At 43.2% G+C, this 21,091-nt stretch overlaps 1 protein-coding gene across 5 annotated transcripts in view; it reads right to left on the reverse strand.

The window, feature by feature from the left end:
* The window catches only part of PRDM15 (PR/SET domain 15), a 34,582-nt gene extending 13,602 nt beyond the window's left edge, over positions 1-20,980 (reverse strand). For 3 of the 5 annotated variants that reach the window (XM_057373974.1, XM_057373975.1, XM_057373971.1), the window contains exons 1-14: positions 20,367-20,980; positions 17,690-17,736; positions 15,123-15,216; positions 12,194-12,347; positions 11,227-11,479; positions 9,972-10,097; positions 7,523-7,621; positions 6,528-6,755; positions 5,748-5,883; positions 4,524-4,705; positions 3,797-3,891; positions 2,928-3,015; positions 1,986-2,153; positions 741-835 (exon numbers count right to left, since the gene is read on the reverse strand). In XM_057373974.1, the coding sequence (XP_057229957.1) occupies positions 741-835; positions 1,986-2,153; positions 2,928-3,015; positions 3,797-3,891; positions 4,524-4,705; positions 5,748-5,883; positions 6,528-6,755; positions 7,523-7,621; positions 9,972-10,097; positions 11,227-11,479; positions 12,194-12,347; positions 15,123-15,216; positions 17,690-17,736; positions 20,367-20,476 (1,875 nt within the window). In that variant the 5' untranslated portion in view covers positions 20,477-20,980. The remainder of the gene's footprint in view (positions 1-740; positions 836-1,985; positions 2,154-2,927; positions 3,016-3,796; positions 3,892-4,523; positions 4,706-5,747; positions 5,884-6,527; positions 6,756-7,522; positions 7,622-9,971; positions 10,098-11,226; positions 11,480-12,193; positions 12,348-15,122; positions 15,217-17,689; positions 17,737-20,366) is intronic. The other 2 variants (XM_057373973.1, XM_057373976.1) reach the window with 2 other exon arrangements.
* Between the last annotated feature and the right edge of the window lie 111 nt (positions 20,981-21,091).

Here is a 21,091-nt window from a genome sequence, read left to right on the forward strand (position 1 = left end):
ACACATGAACTTAAGAGTCCTTGAGTACCTTTGGCACCATGAATCCTTAAGTATTTATAAAATCACCAGTTAAACCCACACTCTTTGTGATAGCAGCAACTTAAGATCACAAGTGTTGAGCACTCAGATGCAACCATGCCATGACGCCATGAATTCACTTTTATTAAAGTGAATAAAGGATTCATGGAATGATGGAAAAGGATTCCCAATGCACACAGTCAACTCCAGCTGTTCACAATCAGCCAGAAAAACTCCACTTCATGTAACATAAGCCATGAGGTAGGTTCCAGTGACACACACAGTGGCCATGTGACATTCTACATTGTGCTCCATGTCCTGAGAACAGTTCCAGCCTGAACCAGAGTTTTGTTCCTGTCTTTGTCCTGACAGCTCCCACCACCCATGGCCACAGCTTGGATAAATCATGGAGCCATGGGTTTTTAAAGAGGAATGTCTTCATTGATCTCCACACCCTCCCTGGGCAGTTGTTCCAAAGCTCTGCCACCCTCAGTGTGAGGAATTTCTTCCCCATGCTAAGGTGGAACTTCCTGTGTTTTACTTTATGGCCGTTGCTCCTCGTGCTGTCGCTGGGCACCACCAAAAGAACCTGGAACTGTGCTCTGACACCCCCTGGAAATATTTAAAAGTRTGGATGAATCCCCTCAGTCTTTTCCTCCTCTGCAGCACCCCTGAAGCTACAATGCAGAGCTTTCTATGGCACACCTGGCACGAGCTCCTACCTTGCCACACACGGGGCACCCCGAGGGCTCCTTCTTGTAGCGAACCATGTTCTCCGTGCTGTGCTCAAAGTCTTCTCTCTTCACACGCCTCACCCCTTCACACAACAGTCCCCATCGAAAAAACAAAACCAAGAAATAAACCATGGCTTTCCATTCCAATCCTTTTCAGRAGGAGACTGGAAAGAAGAGTGAAATGCTGGGAAGGGTCTCAGTGCAGGGTTTAATTGTTAACCAAAAGGTGTTGTCTAAACTAAAATGAAAAGAATATAGAAGCAGTCTGCCAAAGTGATATACTATGGCTTATTGGTTATTAAACCAACTGGAAAGTGTCTCAAAACACTTGTGTCAAAACCATTTCTGTCAACGCCAGGGAACAGGCAGATCTAACAGGCCTTGGCACTTTAATCTGGTACCTGGCCCAGAAATTGCCCCTCACTAAGAAGGAAGATAGGAGAGGGCGTCTCTAAGGAGAGATGCAACCACCCAGCACAAGCTTTAATGYTCAAAGAGGATTTCAGACATCTTTCTCTGCRACTTTCAGGRGGGCAWAGGGCTCCYGCTCTTCTGTGASAGCTACAAATGAGACACAGCCAGYGTCATATAGCCCCTTGTCCTCTGAGTCTCCCCGGTTCACGACACAAATTAGACAATCTGGCCTCTTTTAAAAAAATCACCTTTGGTTTTATTATCTAGGTCACTAAAGGCATTCTAATACATATTTGGCAATCTACCAACTTTTCCCAGTCTTTGAGTAACATCCTTAAATGCTTGAGATTTTGACCAGTAAACTCTCATAATCTTATTTTCATCCATTTTCAAGYGTTTCAAAGGCAACATCCCCCAGCATTMCATTGACACTACATTTACATAGCAKTCACCTTYAGCTGTACATGGCAAATTAACTCTCTGCCTTCAGATTTGMAAGTTACCACACAAATTTTGAAAAAGGAAGAACAGAATGCAAAGAAAGAAAAAGATATAATTAAAATCAGCAAGTCTAAACTGCTGCATAATAAGCCATGCAGCTTTCACGTGACTGATCTCATTGGACSCACTACTGCTATTTTTCATAAATGTCACATTTTGCTGAAACTTGCAACTCTTGATCAGGTAACTGATAATAAYAATTTTTAAAACAGACAGCTATCATCCAGAAGAATGTAATGCACACAATCCTTTCCTTAAGCTGCCCACCTGTACTGCTGTTTCAAGAGTAATAATTAGGTTGATCTGCAGTAAACTTACCTTCCAAGTGACGTCTCTGATGGTCCAGCATGACATCCTTCCTGTAGAACATCTTGTTGCAGATCTCACAWGCAAACTTCTTATCCCCGTGCTTTTTCTTGTGTTTTGAAAGGTTRCTGTTTGTGGAGAAGAATCTGAAACACATCTCACACTGGAATGTCTTGTCATCTGTAAGCAAGAGAAACCAGGCAGCTCTTTACAGGTGAAAAAAGGGTTTGTGTGTTTGTGAGACAGGTGGTTCTTTGTTGGATCTGGATTTTAACAWGTAATCCACTATTATGATCTAAGGGCAATTACCTGGACGATTCTAGACTGAACATTATTGTGGGACATAAAGTAACCAGGATGTCCTTTTCTAAGCATAAGATCCCTCAGCATAAATAACATGAGTAACCACAAGGGATGGCTATGGGAGAGAAGGACAGGTTGTAGTGCTACTAAAGAAAAAAAACATTTACAGACTACTGCAAGTATAAAGCAGGAGAAAGCTGAAGAACACTAATCTCAGAAAACTACWAACTATCAATAATACTGTCTCCTTCCCTCTGTTTCACAGGAATGAGGTGGAACTTAGTTTCAGGGGGAAAAAAAATTAAACAAAGAGAATGACGCATTATCTGGGAACAAATGAAACACCAGTRAGAATATTACACAGGTGAGCACGAGATACTAAAAAAAAACCTAATTCCTAAGTGGATGGGAGCATGAGATACTAAAAAAATCTAATTCCTAAGTGGATGTGTTGCTCACAAATTATTGGTTACGTTTTTCTTACAGAAAAAAAAAACCTTTTCTTGAAGGAAGCAGGGCAGGTTGCTTCTTATGATCATGACAAAAATCTAAATCCCTACTCCCCTTCTATAGTTTCTCTGCTGAGATAGATTTGGGGTCATTGTCCCAGAATGAAGCAGAGGTGCCAGAGGAACAGTTATCCATTCTCACCTGTCCTGCAGTTGTGGAATTCCAGTGCGCTCTCTATCCGAAAGGCCTTTTCACAGGTGGTGCACTTGTACCTGTACTCACTGTCCACCTGAGGATCACAAGCAGGAAAAGCCAAGTCATGTCTGGCAGAGAAATTCTAAATCTCAAATACTACTTGTGTTTTCTATACTTTCAAAATTTTTATTCCATCAGGAGGGGCATTTAAATACGCATTGGTGTAAATGCTGTATCATCCTGCCATGTTCCTACAGCTGAGCTATAAAAAAATCCCAAAAGCTGATGCACCTCTGGGGGTGGAACATCTTCCTGATATTCCCATGGTCCAACACAGAGCTGGAATGTTTGAGAAGTAGGATGTGATCTGACTCATACTCCAGAAGAGATGGCAGCAATCTGAGAGCTAAGCACCTTGGTGCCAAGCAACAATGGAAATATTCACTAAGAAAGTGCCACTATGGGTGTGTTTAACATTTCTACAGCAGCAGCATCAAAAGGCAGAGTCCACATACTAAAGGAATGGCAGGTGGGGAAAAATGAAACAGGAAAAGGAACAAGACTGCAACAGTCCTATTTAGCACCACAACTCAAGTCAGATTTCACCTCTGTATCATGTATCATGCAGGTCCAGCTAATTCCAGCTTGCCTTGCTGGAACTGATGTCTGAAAGCAATTTGCTACAGGAAAAGGGTTTGAAYGTGCCCAAAAGCACTTTGCAAATTCATCAATTATTGCAAGAGAAGATGTTTACATTCCTTCTCTTCCTCACTCATGTGATACCTGCTCACAGGGAGCTGTCCAGCCCACACCTGGGATCTCACCATGCCTTTCCACATAAACCCTGCCAGGACCTGAAAGCTGTTGCCACTCACTTCATTCCTGCTGTGCTTGTATGACACGTGCTGCTTCAAGCTCTCCTTCCTGCTGAACAGCTTTGCACATTCCTCACATTTAAACAGTTTGTCACCTGAGGGGATCAATCAAAAGGGAAGTAGTCAGTGATTGCTAATTACCAACTCCAGGCAAGACAGGGAAACCAAAGCACAAGCAGCTTCAAACAAACAGGCTAGTGATGAAAAATTTAGTGAGTCAGGAGACCTAAATAGTGWGTTTTAACGATTTCCAACAGATTTGTTTAGCTCCTGCACGCTTTTTCAGTGATTTTTTCATGGAACACTTAGAACAGGCTACAGACCCTTGGAACTGAAGATCACAAGTGGAAAAGCACCCAGCTGACATTTACACAGCTGTGTTACCCKTAGGAAGGTGGGGGAGATATTTATGTCTATATATGAAGGAAAGAATAGCTTTGGAAAAAACATCACATCCTTGCCCTCATTTAAAAGATGTACCTAATTCCAATTTTAAATACTCRAAACTTCAACTTTCCACCATTATCTTCTTTGGTCTGACATTCACCATCATGTTTTGGTCTGAAAAATTAAAATAGTTTTCCAGAGGGAGTTAAAAGAAAGAAAAAAGCAAAAACAGCTCTCTTATAAATATGCATCCCGATATCTAAAATGATCCCTGCTGTTTAATTCAAAGGTGGAACCAAGACACAGAATCAATGCCCAGGCCAGGGAAAAGCCAACCCACCATGAGAACGGATGTGCCTGCTGAGGTTGCTGCTGTTCTGGAAGATCTTACTGCAGATGCTGCACTGATAGACCCTCTTGTGCTCCCCCAGCTGCTTTATCAGCTTCCGCCGAATCCCGTGTCTACTGGAGAGAATTAAACTTCTTTTGAGGGACATGGTGTTTTGGTGATGAGCAAACCTACTGGATTAGAGAAAAAGGCAGGGGCTGAAAGCTATCCAACAGAGTTCATCCAGCTGGCAAAAGCTAGAGGAGCGTTAAGCAGGAGGGAGGGGGCCTGGATGGAACTTCCCCAGCTCCAAGGTGCCCCCCTGGCCACCCCCTCAGAGCTGCTGATGTCCCTCACTCCAAATTATCTTCACCCACCACRAAAGAGATTGAAAAGCAGCAGCAGAAATTCTCTTTGCCAGCCCCTCAGAGGAGCAGCAAGGATCTGTTCTGCTCCTCCTCTGAAATCATCAGCACTGTCTCAGCTTGGGAAGCTTGGCAGCCCCCACGCAGAAGGTGCACTTGGGCAGAGGGCAGCAGGGTGCCAAGCAGCAGTGCTGTGCCATGTCCCAGCACAACCACTGCTGAAATGCTTTTTTGATRGCTTTGTGTCTGCTCAGGACTTCAATATATACCATTACTAGCTAATTCTGAAAAATTGAGTACTCTATTATACAAAAAAACCCTACAAAAGGCCAATTTTACCAAGACAAAAAGACAGAAAAGAATCTGAATTAATCAAGTGATACTTGAGAGTCTCCCTGAGGTTCTGTTATACTGAAGTTTCCCCCTCCCATTGCTCTAAATCTGAAGTATCACATGCAAAATCAACATGAAGTCATYCATGAGTTAAGATGACAAGTGAGACTGAATAATAACAATGATTAACATATTCTTAAAGAAAAAATTCCTTTTACTCTCATTGAATGTTAGTGATCAGACAGGCAATTTCACCTTGCAGCTGCAGGAGGCTTTTGGAAACACTGAATTAAAGCAGTAACATAATGAAAAATGAGAATCTCATTTATGCCTCTCTACCACCAATATTTCACCATTTCCAGTACACAAGCCATCTCTGTGGCACTCAAAATCACCTCTTGCAGGAGCAGCAGCAGCAGCACATAATTTTATGCTGATAAAAAAGAGCATTTGTGGGCCCAGAATTCCAGCAGAACTGCTGCATGCTACACAATCTTAGCTAAAACTAAGAGGAAATTCTGTATCCCAGAACACTTACTTTGTCACTGAGCTGATGCTGTTTGTGGTGCTGGGCACCTTTCCTAAAACCAAATCCATAATCCTCTCTTCTGGAGCTGGAGGCAGGGCCACCTCCTCAGGAGGGACCTCAGCGACAGGGTCAGCCACACGTTCCACTGCAAACACAGCACAGAAATAAATACAGGAGTAATGTGGACAGSTGGGAGTAAAACCTCAGAAGCAGAATTTGTAATAGGATATGGCACTGGACAAGCTAATCGTCCACAAACATGTTCACAGAATCACAGAACAGTGTGGGTTGAAAGGGATTCTTATAAGTCACTTCACCCAACCCCCTGCCATGGGCAGGGACATCTCACTTTCTTCTGACCTCTTGYCTTTCAAATCTATTACTGAAGGGTCAGCTGACCATAGATCATGGAATTTCCTATTAGAACATCCCTTCAAGGGATGTAAGGAAAGTAAGATCCTTTCCAGACTAAACCTTAAGGCAGAAAGAGAAAGACATCTCTTGAGAGGAAGGATGCTTCCTCTCCTGTTCCTTCCTGCAGGTCTCATAATCACCAGCCTGTGTTTCTCTGGGGCTCTCCACAAACMATCACAGGAGAATGCAGGTGATCTGAGTGTGGGTGCTGCAACAAAGCCCTCAGAAATAATTAACAAAACTTGTGAATTGGGAGCTTCAGTGATGTCTCTAAAAACATCCATATTGTCTCTCTGCTGCTTTTCAGACCTTTCTGCATCAACACAGATRTATAAGTAGATATACTGCTTAGCATTTTCTAGGTTTCTGTTTTACCTGCAGAATCCTTCTCCTCATCKATGACAAGAGGTGTTTCTGTTTTTGCTGTTTTGGCCTTTCTYCCCCTCCTGGCCTTTCTCCTCGAGTCTGTGCTGGCACTGGCTCCATCACTCGCCACAGGCTGATCCGCTGGGGCAGCCTCTGCTGCTTTCTCTGCTTTCTCAGCATCATTTTGGCTGCTTGGGGGGACACCTTTGGCTTGTTCCAGGTGGCTCAGCAAGTGCTCTGTGTAGAGAGGGAAGAACAGGAGAGTAAGGAAGAAACCATCCTTTAAATACTCAAATGGAACCAGCTGAAGCCCATCTAGCAGGACCATCTCACTTTGCAGGGACACACTTCAAATAATTTCAAAAGCAGTCACAATACCTTCATAAATCAAAGCATATTTATTAAATAGTCATAAGAACTGAATTTTTAAGGAGATTTGTTAGATATCACAGTAAAAAGTTTCTGTTTCTAACAATGGGTACGTTTTTACAAATGCCCAAGTTATCCACTGACCTAAATTACGTTTTCAAAAATAATTCATCACATGGCCGAAGCTTCTAAATATTCTAAGTTCTCCTGAAAACTGCATAAAATAGCTGCAAATGAAATGCAGAAAAAAGAATGTACTTTAACACCTTTACTAAATCTGTGCCATAAATACCAGATGGACAATATAAAAAAGTATAACCTGGCATCACTGACCCTCACAGTGCTCATGCAGCTCCTTAGCCTTGATTTTCCTGATGGTCACATCATCTTCTAGACAAGTTTTATTTCTTCTAGACTCAGCATCACTTTTSTTTGTGCAGAGACTGACCACTGCCATGGTAAAAATATCCAAAATATCCCTGCTCTACCTTCCCTATTACTCTTTTCCTTAAAGGAACATGAAATTTAAAACTTTTATCTCACTGCACCATGGATGGTGCATGGCTTCACAGCTGTGGAAGAGCAGAATTCTGCTGATTTTCAGTGCTCTCCCATGAATTTCTAGCACTTCCTACCTGTCAGCAGCTGGGGCTCTTGGAAAGCAGATGAGCACACTTTACACGTCCAGTGGTTGGGCTTTGCTTCTGCTGTTCCACTGCCTTCTGGAGTGTTCACTAAATCACAACAAGAAATACTGAAAAGCTTTGAAAATGGGAAGGTGGCAAACCCCTGCAGCTTTGTTTATCTTGCACTAACTCCCTGAGTACCACCAGGTACAATTTAAGCAGCAAGAGGCCCTTGGGGGCAGCTGGGACCACTTCAGGGTTTTCCAAACATGAAGAGTTGAAACATCAGAAAATATGAATGATGCCAGGACAGACTACCAATACTCTTGTAAAGTCCTGAGGGCTCCTCTATCACTTTCTAAAGAACAATGCTCGTAAAAGGCACAACATAAAGCAATTTTTAGCACCTTTAAAACCAGAGTTACCAGTCTTCTTCTGAGTCATCTGAGGAGAGAAGCAGGAGAAACCTCCCTGCTCTCTGTGAAGGGCATTGCAGAGTAAGAACATTTGGATTAATGGAAGTAAGCGTGAAGACAATGAAAACCTGGGTTTGTGCTGTGAAATCACCACATTAATACTTTAATTAACACATYAACTCAAGAAAGGTAAAGAAAACAAAGAAGAAATTAGGGCAAAAATGAAACTGGAATTAAAAAAGAACAGGAAAAAATAGTCTGTTCATAGTCCTTTGTATTTTAGTCCTTGGRTGATATGTTTGAATTTCTCAAGAGGATCTGATAAATCTGAACTGACTCAGAGATTTTGTTTGGCACACAAAAAGCTGAATATTCCACAGTGTATAAGACTCCTCCAGAGGTGGATGACACTGAAGTCAGGGTAAGTGAATGGCAACAAAGGGAATTCAAACTGCGCCTCAGTTTCTGCCACAGATTTTCTGGCTGACCATTACATGTCAGTTCATCTCTCTCTGACTGAGGATCCCATCTGTAAAGGGACAGTAAAGTTCTTCCTTCTTTTCAGTGTTGGCTTTKAAACTGAAATAAAGGATTCTCTGAGGCAGAGGTTATTTCCTGCTGCAAGTTACATTCAACACACTGCACCACAGAGGTGCGATCTAATCCATGCTGAAATAAAYAAATAAGAAATGACTTGGCAACACAGCAACAGAAGTTTATTCTTCACAGGATACATAAACAACTTCTTGAGGGCTCTGTCCAGGAGGACAAAACCAGCAAACCAAGATTGTGCCTAAGCTAATTGTCCCTGACTCTGCACTTCCCTCGCTCCTTAGTTGTTCCTTGCACTGGTTTGTCAGGAAGAGTCAGGTCCTGTTGAATCTCCCACTCCCTCAGCCTTCCAGGGCAGCTGCAGGGCAGCCTGACTCGGAACCACAGATCTGACAGCTGGCAGCTACTTTGTATGGCTTGGGGCAAACAGAACCAAAAGAACATTTTGTTTTGGAAGCACCAAAACACCAGTGGGAACACTTCAGGGTTCCCAAAATATAACAGGAAGCATTTTGCTCCTACTGGAGTTGGACTTTCAGGCAGTAGGGTGAAGGATGTGGGAGGGCTTGTTCCAATTATTCATTTTACCCCCAGAAAATCAATAATGCCAAACTAAAAGACAGCTCCCCAGCTGACTTCACAATTCAGCTGTGACAAATCCAAGCAGACAAATGGATCTACTGATTAATGGCTCCGTACACACCTATAACTTTCCTCTCTCCTCCTGGCTACTTTTACTATTAATAAGCAAAATTTAGGAAAATAACATCTAAAAGAGCAGACCCAGAATAGTTTTCTTTTGATCCTGTGTACTCTGAGTGTACTTTGGCAAATGTGTGTTAAGTGGGTTCTTAATTTGACTGTCCCACTTAGCAGAGAGTGGGAGGTGGGAGMACTGCTCCATAATGAATCCTTGGGACAGAGTTCCTGTGACACCACTAGGTATTTCCTCAGCCACATGTTCTTTACCAAGAGGATATGTACTGCTTKTAAGTTGATTTAAATTGGAGTTTATGTGATCTAGAACAGACTGAACTCTAACAGCAGTATATACTGTGGTATTATTGTAATTTGGGGATGGCCAGTGTTCTTGTCRTTTYCAGACATKTGCCCAYAGCCTTATGTTTTCTTCTAGAAGCTGACCTGATCATTTGAATTATTATACTTTGCATAGGCAGAATGAAGATTTTCTTTGGGACTGTCCCCATCCCAACTCTAACCACCTCCAAAGTCAGCAGCAGTTGTGGTTCTCATGAAAATCATCTGCCTAAAAKTTTATTGGCCCCTCTGTCACTTTTTAACTTGTATGTACTTTAGACACTATGTCCACAAAAATGAAAAGAAAAATCTAGACTTCCCAATCCTCTCTGAATTAGTATTTGTCAAAGTTATACATCCACGATATATGTGCAGCAGTGTTACACCGAACAGCTCTGCAGACCTGTACCTGTCCTCTCTCTCTCTCTTAAAAGCACTGTAATTTTGCCTACCTGCKGGGTCAGCTGCTAGCATGCTGGATTTCTTGCTTTTTTTATGGGGTAAGACAGCAGATGAAGGCTTCAAAGAGACCTTATTACTCCCCTCTTTATCAGATTCCATCGCTGCCAAGGACGTATCTGTGAAGAGGAAAAACAGTTCATCTTCTTTACTTTCCAGACCCTCTGACTCTTGCTCCGAGGGCAGTAACCACTGTCAAAAATTTTGTACTCTTTAACAGGCTTGAAAATAACATTTTCACTTGAATTTGAACCAAGAAATTCTTATACCTGAATCTCACTCAACATGCCTTAAATACTGTGGAGTGTACAGTGAAAGCACTGAACAGAGAGGGMAGGACATACTTAAACAGTATTTTTAAATAGCCATCACCCCAGAAAAATACACAAACAGGTTAAAGAAGAAAATTATGAAACCTCTCAGTTAATATCAATTGGAAACATCTCAGAGTTCAGAAACCTATTAACTGCATTGATCCAGCTGTAGCACTTGACACTCTGCTTACAATCAAGGTCAGCCACAAAGCTGACGCTGATGCAGTGGTCTCTCCCCAAGCATTTGTCACCCCAAATTACACCCAGCAGAGCAGTAATAACACCCAGGGAGTACTCCCAGCTCAAGAGCAGGAAGAAAACACCCTTGCAATGCCAAAGGACCTTGACTTTCATCTRCAGAAATGGAAAAGCAGGAGAAAACAAAGGGGCAAAGAACAACAGACATGTGGCAATTTCAGATTCTAAAATATCTGCTGTCTTTCTTTCCAATGCATTATCACATGGATCTTACTCTGGTGGGTCCCTGAGGCTGCTTAAGACAAATGGTAGTTTTTTAGAACCATGTAACAGTTCTGTGCAAAACCAAAACATCTCCACTGCAACTGAAGAATGAAGAAAAATGGTTTCTTGAGCAAATGTGCATAGATTCTTCTGATACCTGAGCTCTTTTGCTGCTCCACCCAGAAATGGTTTTGGTACAATCACCAATTCTTCAGCTAAGGACCATTTATCCAGTTTGTTCACTCTGAAGAGGCTGAACCATTACCTAGGCCACCTGCTTTTAAAAAACCTGGCTGTCTCACAATGAAGAATCTACGCTTTCCTCCTGCAGAGCACCCACGTGTGCAAGCTGGCCTGACTCTGCAGGATAAGAGCCTACTGGATAAACAGCACTGTCCACTCCAACAGGCAGGGACTATCAGTCCCTGCCAGCACTGGGCCCTTAGGAAGGAAGAAAGGCCCCCACACATACCATTGGCAACACTAGTGACCTGCTTCAGCACTGGCTTTTCCATTTTTTTGGCGTAAAAAGCTGCATACCACACTCGCAGCTCAGTTCCCGGGGGGATGTCCTGGCAGGTGGTGAAGTAAATGTCATTGTCATGCTGGAAGGCAGTTAAGTTTTGATGCTCATACTCGGTGGCTGGGCGCACCATCATCATCCAGTTGCAATCATCTTCGTTTGTGGTGTCAAAATAGACCAGGGGCCCTTCCTTCTGGAASACCTGCCAAGAAAAATGTGCACAGAATAAAACCTCTAAGAAATGATACAAAGTTAAGGGAAAAAATATTATTTTCTGCTTTTGCAATGGTTTCTTTCCAGTGTACATCAGGGACAAAGCAAGCCTCAAGTCTTGCATTAGGCATGTTTCATTGAGTCACACCTTTAGATGAGTAAGTCTGAGACAGACAAGATGGGAACAAAGTGAACCCCTATCATAAGAATTCTTGTTATAACCACCAGTTTCTCAAAAAAATTACTGGACACATGAGAGTGGAGGAGAATCCAAACTGCCATAAGCTGAGGTTACATTTCTGAATCTTTACTTCTGACTTAGAGATTACTGAAAACTAAGACAGAATTTCATTTTTAATGTAGCATTTTTCCTACCAAAACTTGTCAAGAGAGGAATAAAACAAAGGCAAGACAGGAAAAACCCCACTTATTCTGCATATTCCATAAAACTAATGCACACGTAGCTCATTAGGCAAATTCAATCAAATTGAAGAGACTCATTAAAAGAGMTGAGCTTCTAGTTTGGTTCTTCCATTCCTTGCTCAGAGAATCTTTCTTTAGCTCCCCCTTTACAGGGCACACCTTAAAGATGTTCCAGATAATCCCCCCTGCACGCATCTTTCTTTCCAGAGAATGAGACAGCATTAGTTCATCACAGGTTAAACTCACTCAGTGTAATTGTTTTTTGTGTTCTGTGCCTTACCTTCAGGGGGAAAACTGATTCTTTCTCCAGCTTGAGAACTCTCTTGGATTCAAAGGGGCCAAACTGGGTACGTTTCACCAGCTGAGTCAGAGCAAACACRCCCTCAGTCCCATCCTCCAGCTGTCTTATCTCCAAGTTAGAAGGCAGAGATGATCTAAACATTGAAGAGAGAATTGATGGGAAAAAATAAATCACAGAATCAATCAGGTTGGAARAGACTTCTGAGATCATCAAGTCCAACCTTTGGCTGAAYACCACCTCATGCAGCAACAGTTATGCATTTAGTTATGCAAGAACCCAAGGAATAAAGAAGTCARCATTGATTTCTCCAATCTCTGGTAGCAGCAAAGCCTTCTGATCAATACACCCTAAGTTCTGTGAGGATTTATAAATAGAGGGGAACAACTACCAGCAGTGGAGGAGGCCCAAATCAATGACTACTTGAGAAAGCTCAATCCTGATCTCTCATCTAAACCTACTCKCTCTCAGTTTAAGACCATTCCCCCTTGTTCTGTCACTACAGTTCCTGATGAAAGGTCCCTCTCCAGCTCTCTTGCAGCCCTCTGCACAGCTGAAAGGCTGCTGCAAGGTCTCCCTGAARCCTTCTCTTCTCCAGGACAGCACACAAAAATGAGAAAAATGGGCAGTTGAGCATGGATGTTAGCTCTCACTGGAACTCCCTGAGGCCTCTTCTAAAAAAATTATCCTCTGACTCTACAGATCTTCGGTTGTGATCATGCTTATTTTAAAAAATAACCTCTATTCCTCCCCAAATTAACACTTTGCAGACTTATGCAGATCATAGCCCTTAAGATGGAAATTTTCCTTCTGTCTTGTAGCTCCCTTATTACAAACACTGACACATTGATGACAAGTACTTCTGTGCTCCCAGCTTCTCTCTTTTCCCAAACAAGCTTCTGGGAAGAACGTATGTAGTAAATATTGTTACTATACATAATACACTGAGAATATCTTCCCCAAAAAAAAATCACATGACTGGCCCCACCGTTTTGGTTTTACAGACCAAATGCAATTCTGTTTTTGCAGCTCTGTGCTAACAGATGGAAAGGTAAAAATAATGTGACAGGCTACTGGCTACTGTGTAGGAGTTGACAGTGGCAGAACTGCTTTACTGCCTAAATAAAGAGAACTACAAAAAGACTGCAATCATAGTGATAAGCTAATGAATTGAAAAAAAATTATTTCAGTTTGCATCATGAATATGCGGTGTCAGAGAAGTTCAGCAGATGTTTCTCAACACTTCTAATGATAAAGCATCCATTTTATCTTTTCARTAAGACAGAGGGAACAACAAACATGTGGTTAAGCAAGTAGACTGTTTTTAAAAGATTCATATCCAGTTTGTGGTTAAACTCGCCCTCAACCTCAGATAATTCACTTTCAGCTACTGCTCCCGAGATGTAAAGTAAAGGCTGCAATTATATTTCTCCTTTCCTTTTCTTATCTTACCTGATTCCAGGTGTAAACTCTACAGGAAAATAAGTACATTTATCTGTAAAATGGTCAATTTTAAATTCSGCTTTCAAGTCTACTGTCCAGCAGCCCACACTTCCACTAGCGAAAACGGCCAAAGGAGACTGAAAACAAGTGCATGCACCATATTTGCAAACATTCCCCGATGGAACATCTGGACACTACGGTAATTTTCCACTACACAAAAAGCAAGAGTAATAGATTAAAAAAAAAAAAAAAAAAAGTAGGAAATAATAGTTTAATTTGTCATCAAATCTGTGTAGTACAGACTACAGAGTTACTATACTGCCCAGTGTGTAAGAAAAAAACACCTCCATCCCAAACTCTCTATTATTTCAAGGGGTATTTTTAAATTACCCTCAAGCACCTGTATTGTCAGGGCTGTTAAGCATTAACAGCTACTGCAGGGGATCATCCAGGGCAGGTTTCCAGGCACAGGAAGGCAGTTCCTGACAGGAAGTGCAGGGAAATTCCTCTTCTGGGAAGGCCCAGAAAGGCAGGGACAGCTCCYGCACAGGTGCAGCCACTGTACACAAGACACACCAAGTGCATCCTSCTCAGGCCAAAGAGTCACAGCACTYACGTGGCAGATCCAGCAATCCAGTRTTTGTTACWAAATTATCCTGGGAATRCRCAGCACGGCCTACATAGCCAGGATGTGCCAGACTTGCTGCCCACGTGCCTSTTTTCTGCCTGTGACTTCCCAAGAAAAAGTATGGAAGCCCCACACACATTACATAACACACCAATCCATCTGAACATTTCCCTTTTTGGATCTTTACTACATCTTCACAATAGTTGGTTCTTTTCCTCAGCCTTACATTTTACACCTTAATATGAATTTTGCTGACAGCACCTGATTGTCTTTCCCTGTAAAAATCACCACTCAGTGTTATTTTCTCCCAACTAGATTGAGTCTATTTGTTTCTTTTGGCAAACGCGAATGTTTCTGCTGCACTGTCACAGATTTGCTGACAGAACTATTACCCCTAATCATCTGCAAAAACCCACAATAATGAGAACAACTTGTTTTGCTACTAAGTGGAGGAATGACAGAGTACATAGSAAGCAGGAGGACACAACCATTCACATGAATGAGAAATCCTCACAYACTTCTCTGAAACTAACAGTGTGTATCTGAGCGGGATGAAAGTGGCAGGTACTCAACCACGACTGAAGTCATCACCCCATCTGGCACCACCTGACTCCTTGCCAGAAACCTCAGCAAAGAAACCGAGTCCTGATGAACAGCAAGTTATTTTTTTGGCTTCAATTCAGTGCAGCACTTTAGTGCATACATCAATTTTTCTATTTAATCAAGGCCATGTGCTTYCTGTAGATTTCTGCAGTCTCCTGGGACTTCACTTTCCAGCTGTCAGTGTTGACATCCACTGAGCAGCAAATGTTTTAAARGACTAACACAAACATTTCTTACCTTGCCCTGCTCAATACAAAGGAGTCTTTGACTGTCACCACCGGGCCCAGCTCAGGACACTCTGAATCATGGTACTGCCCACAGTCCTCACACCCTGTAAGGAAGCAAGACAGGAAASGTTGATGGAAAACACTTTTGTAAGRTAAGTTTCCTCCCTCTTTCAAGAGAAACCTTGCACCAGGCCAAATAAATACAAACGTAGAGAGGCAGATGCTTATTTATATTGCTTAAAAGAACATGAATAATTGAACACCAAGCTGATAGCTGGCACCTGTGTAGGTGAGATAACACACACTATGATCAGTGCCATCAGGAGACAACTGTTTAAAGTCTCTCTCAAAGGAAAATAATTACCTACGTCCACAGTAAATATTCTGCTTAAAGATTTCATTATTCTTCAGATAGAGCAGCTAAAGAAAACCACACCACTGCCTCCCCCAGGAGCTGRATGTTATAAACAGGGTAGGGTGGTGTTTCCAGTGACAGGAGCAGCAGAACTGGCACCAGCACTCTGGGAGCCCAGCTCTGCCYGGCCACACACACTTCTCCCCCACAGGGCAGCACAGAGACCTCCAAGGTACCTTCTGGTGCTTTTCCAAACAAGTCAGCTGGCTGCAAAACAGTTCTGGCCACTTAACTCACCGTCAGCTTACCTAAATTAACTTYTAGTTTAAGTGGCTGTAAATCACTCAGAACTGAGTGGTTCCTAAGAAACAATTTTCAGATGAGGATAATTTGAGGCTTTCTAAAATAAGCTAACTTAACAGGATTCCAAATGCTTATACATGGCTCCACTGGGAAAAAATAGCTGTCAAACTGCCCTGCCTGGTCAGCTGCTGACACAGCTTCACAAGAGATCAACACACAGGGGTTATATTGCTGTGGTGCCTTCTCCATCTGAGCTCCACACTTACAAGGACACCCAGAAAAGGTGCAAAGTAGAGGATTATTACACCATTTTTGGGATGACAAAAACTATGTCATTTCAAGGTATATCCCCTCTGGTAAAGCTACTCTGTGCTTCTAACCGGTATACCTCCCCCAGGTATTCATCCCAGTGAACAAAAGGACTTCTGAAACAAGGGATCTCAAAGTGCTTCATGTTTCTTCTGGCAAATTAAAACCAGCCTGGCTGTGAAAATACACATATATTTGACACAAAGAGAATTGCAGCCTGGTCACTGCCTCCTGTAGAGCTGTTTGAGCTCTGGTGAGCCAAGGAACAAGACMATCAGCTCTTCCCATCATTTTTCAGCAGAATGAACTGTCCAGTCTGGCTTGCTGCTGTGTCAGAGGAAAGGATCCATGAGCAAGTGCTGTCCACAGAGCAATGGCATTAGAGCTCAGCCTACAGCTGTCCTGTGCACTGCACCATATTCCACAATTCTCTGGCTGTGAAACACATATTCAAGGGTGTTAATTATGGGAGTGCACAGTGTCATTTATAACAACTTTTTCAGAACATAAGCAGTTCCTATATCCTATGGGAAACACTTAATTATGAAGAGCATAAGAAAAAGATCAAGATATTCAATGACCACAGTCGAGAAAATCATGTTGTGTGACACCTTYTATCTAATTAGGGAATGGCACCACATCCCCATTCTTTCTGCTGTCCACCAGAATCTTTTCATGAAGGGGAAGGTAAGGTAAACACTATTCTCAGTAAAAATGTCCAGCAGTCAACACTATTTTTGAAGGAATCTGTGGTGGAGGGAGAAGTGGAACTTTCTGACAGTTGCCAAAATGCAGCTGTGGAGCCATCAGAGGTAAAATCCTGTGGATACAAAAGCAAGGAYAYGTGCTCCATTCTGCTCTGCCCTGAYTGGATSCACACCACCTGGGGCCTCTCTYCTCACCCAAGGAGGTGAGTGGACTCTACATCTCTAACTCTTTTCCATCGAGGTCYTGCATGTCCAGGCTGGTGACAAAGGTGAGGGCTGATCCAAACCTGCCAGCCAAGCTCCAGCAAGCACAGGACACTGTCCACCCTGGGCAAAACACTGCTTCAGCCCTCCCTCACCCACCAGGAGCCCAGAGCCAGGTCACAGAGCCCAGCTTGGCACTCAGGGTAACACAGAGGGCAGAGCAAACAGCACAGGCAGTGAATGCCAAAATTTCACCTGCCAGGGCAGTTGGTCCATCTCAAACTGGGCTTATCCTGAAAGAATCATGAGTCTGCCTCCCCCTCTGGCGGAGGAGAGGATCCCCAGGTCAGGCCAGAGCTCAGAGCTATCCCCAGACACCCCTGGCTGCTGAAGCWGGCTGTGTAAACAAAGGGCTTACATGAGTGTTAGACCTTCAATCTCACTCACTTCAGCCATGAAAAAGCTGTGCTGCTAACAACTCACATTCAGAGGTTTCATTGTGTGTTTGCCAACAGGATCAGAATGTGGATGCTTAAATTACACAACCTTCTCTCTATTCATCCATCAGCTGTTTGAGCCTCCTTTWCATGAAGTATTGTTCTCAATAAAATTTTAAAATCTGTTTTAGTCTTTAATTTCAAGCATTCTGAGTAGACAAGTCACATGCCATGAGAGTTAGATCCTTTTCCTAATACTTACAAATAAACATAATCTCATCACTGCCATCTTCAGCCATTTTTTTAAACCTGCCAAAACACAAAAGATGAAGTTAGTTCTGAATTGACTTTTACTTTCCATATTATACCAACAACCCTTTGAGAAGCAATGATGCTGACTGACCCATAGCATGCTCAAACACATTACCGGCCCTGCAGAAGTATCAACGAACAATTAAAGAAATTAAAGCTGTTAAAAGCCCCTAGTGACTGCTGTACCATTACATGTTACAGATATCACTACCAAGAAGCCTCAGTGTCTGTGGTTTCTTTGGTATTTTTCCCTGAAGCAATGCTGTCCCCCACTGCTCCCCACCCCTCCTCTCACCAACTTCAGCTATTCCTGTGTCCCCTCCTAAAAAGCTCCTGTGGAGCCTCAGAACATGCAGGGCCAGAGGATAATCCAGGTCAGCAGCAACCACTGCAGGAACAAGGCTCACTCAACTGTTTTACTGAACTGTAGCTTAAAAAAATTCTCTCTGAAAGGCAGATGACTTATTTAATAAACACAGTAACCTGAAGAACTTAAAAATTGCCAATATAGCCACAGATCTGTTCCAGAGGCAAAGGTCTATTGTGGTACTGAGCACCAGAAAACATGGGGAAATAAAATCCTGCTTCTGTCACTGGCCTTCCACAAAACGGTAACTCACCAATTTGATTTCACAGTTAAATAAGGTTAATCTATATTCACCTCATTACTGTCAGTCTCTGTTAAAAACTTGCATGAACACTGTCTACTACCCCTCAACAATAAAATTATGGTTGGCAAAAAGTCTGATTATGTATGGCCAAGACCACAACACGAGCAGGACCTAGAAAAGTTTTTTTTCCTAACCAAAAAACTGCCCTCCTCCTCAAATACACAATTTTCCCAATGCCCCAGTGAGAGGCAAAGCAACATGAAGATCATAATCCACATCTGAGAGAGATGAGGCTGCAGAAACAGCAAGTGTTTTGGCCAAGAAGAGGACAGGAAGGATAAGAGCCTGAAACTGTGAGAGCCAGAGGAAACATGACACACTAAACTAGCAGAGCCCTGGTTTAAAGTAAATAAAGCACTTGCTACTACAGCAACAAAAGCCAAACGAAGAGATGCAGGAGCACAGACAWTGCTCAGAATTAGGACTCTTCAAGCACTGCCCTCCACAACCCCACCTGCCACAGCAGGACCCCTCCCCAACACTCCCCATCCATGGCACGAACTGGGGCCTCTCCTGGCTACAACTTTTGGGGAGCTCAAGGAACAAAACATTTACACAAAAGCCCAATGCTGAGCACAAACAGCAATTTGAGGAATTTCCCCAACAGCTCTTATCCTGAAAGCAAGGTGAGCGATTCAACAGGTATTAAGGGGAATCCAAAGCACAATGCTCCAATGTCAAAAACAGTYTGGTTTGCTTTTTAACCAAGACATTTTTTTTGGATGCTTTGCACTATTTCAAGAGGGGTACGTCCACCTGGTTTTAGATAATTTGTGTCCCAGCAAGATTTTAATCCTAAATATGGCTGAATGAACGAATAATGGCCCTGGTCCCTGGTTCAGGGGCACAGTGCAGCCACACCACTGAAGGCAATCACCCTCCAGAACGCTGCTGTGTCACATCCTTGGGAAACAGCACACTGGGGACAAGTGACATTACAGGAGCAGCAACTCAGTCTTGTTCCAGGGGCTGTCACATGAGAACAGCAATAACAGGGAGCAGAAATCATCATCAGTGTTGTTCAAGGTGATGGGGAGGAAGCGTGAAGGGCCCTCACAGGTGCAGCGGGTGAGGACACGACACCTCAGTGATCTGCATTAGCGCAGTTCCCAYCTCTGCAGCAAGGACTTTCCGTGTTCTGCACGTCACAACAATCCTGATCTGTCACCCCTCGCTCCCCTGCTCGGCACAGCGCTCCCAAATAAACACCGCTACCTGCTTTACAATTCTGATTTACACACTTCTCACCCACTGGCTTCAGAACTCCTGCTCCCAGATCGCAGCTGTATTTCCCAGSAGTTTGTGAAATCAGTGACACGATGCCACCCTCTCTGGCTGGTAAACAGAGTCACAATGTGCCACACAGGCTCACATGATGGCACTGAAGACAGACACCAGAATTTTTTTTGCCCTCATCTGCTGTTGCTCTGGGCCATTTTCTAAGTTCTTTTTCCTTCGTTTCAAACATTTGTACTGGAAAAATACTCCATGGAATCGCTCATCCTACTGCTCCTCATTCTGTTCTTGTCTTGCAGGGATAATCAAAGCTTCTGGGAGTTCCAAGTATTTTTTATATAAAACAGAGAGCAGCCATTAGCAGTGAATAATCAGGAGAAAAGCCACACAGAGGAAATTAGACCAGGTACAAAGCCTAATTCTGATGGCAGTAAAACAGCAGAAAAACACTTTTTTTTTGCCTGTATAGTAGTATGAGTGACTTTGTGCCTGAGAGTAGAGYACACAGCTATGCACAGAAATTCCAGCTGCACCACGGGTCAGTGAACATATCTGGAACTTGAGGAACCCAAATGAAGAGAGAGGCTATAGAATCACAGGTACCTGCTTGCAGCCATGATGTATAAACACACTGTCAGGGAACCACCCGAGCCATAAAAATTTAAGAACGGATGTAAAAACACATTTTCCCCTTACACTTGTACTGATGTAAAAACACACCTTCCCTTGCTGAAGAAAAAAATCACTCTGGCGCTAAGCTGAGCCTTTTTGATCTTGCTAATGGATTTTAAAAAAAGAAAAAGTAGGTCAGAAAAATTAACTGAATGCATAAAAATCTGTGTTTGAACTTAATGACCAACACAGTAAAATTACAGGTTTTTTTTCTTCAGTTTGTGAATGGGTTTCTAGGAGTGTGAATAACTTTACAACACAAGCAGATGGGTGCTGCAGATACCTATGTGAAAGGATGCACTCAAAAATGCAGTTTTCCTCATGAGGTAGTAAAGAACTTGTTCATGCTCCCGCTCAAAGAACTGCAGAACATCTGGTAAACTACAGCGAGGCCTTCTATTTCTGAAAAAAATAGGGCCATTCTATCAATTATTGTCAAGGAGGAGGCGGGGGACGATTTTTACGCCAGTCCGGGGGGCACGGAGTAACACAGCGGCTGGGGGAGGTCTGTGGCACCTGCCCTTCCCACGATCTCATGCGAATAAACTACACGCAAAGTTTAATGGCCCTGAGAAAAAAAAACGAGCGGACTGCAGGAATATTCACGTGTGCTCAGCCCCGCAGCCCCGCTCCTTTTGTCTGGTCGGGCGCCCACCGCACCTTCCCTGAGGGCACACGGCGGGGCAGGGCACGATCCCCGCGCCTCCCTCAGGATCACGCCCTCGCACCTGGAAGCTCCCACCCCCCCCTCCATCCCCAACCCCCTGCGGCCG

The sequence above is a fragment of the Malurus melanocephalus genome, unplaced genomic scaffold (assembly GCF_030028575.1).
Source record: "Malurus melanocephalus ecotype Western Australia unplaced genomic scaffold, MMel_1.1 scaffold_212, whole genome shotgun sequence".
In the NCBI taxonomy this organism is placed as follows: Eukaryota; Metazoa; Chordata; class Aves; order Passeriformes; family Maluridae; genus Malurus; species Malurus melanocephalus.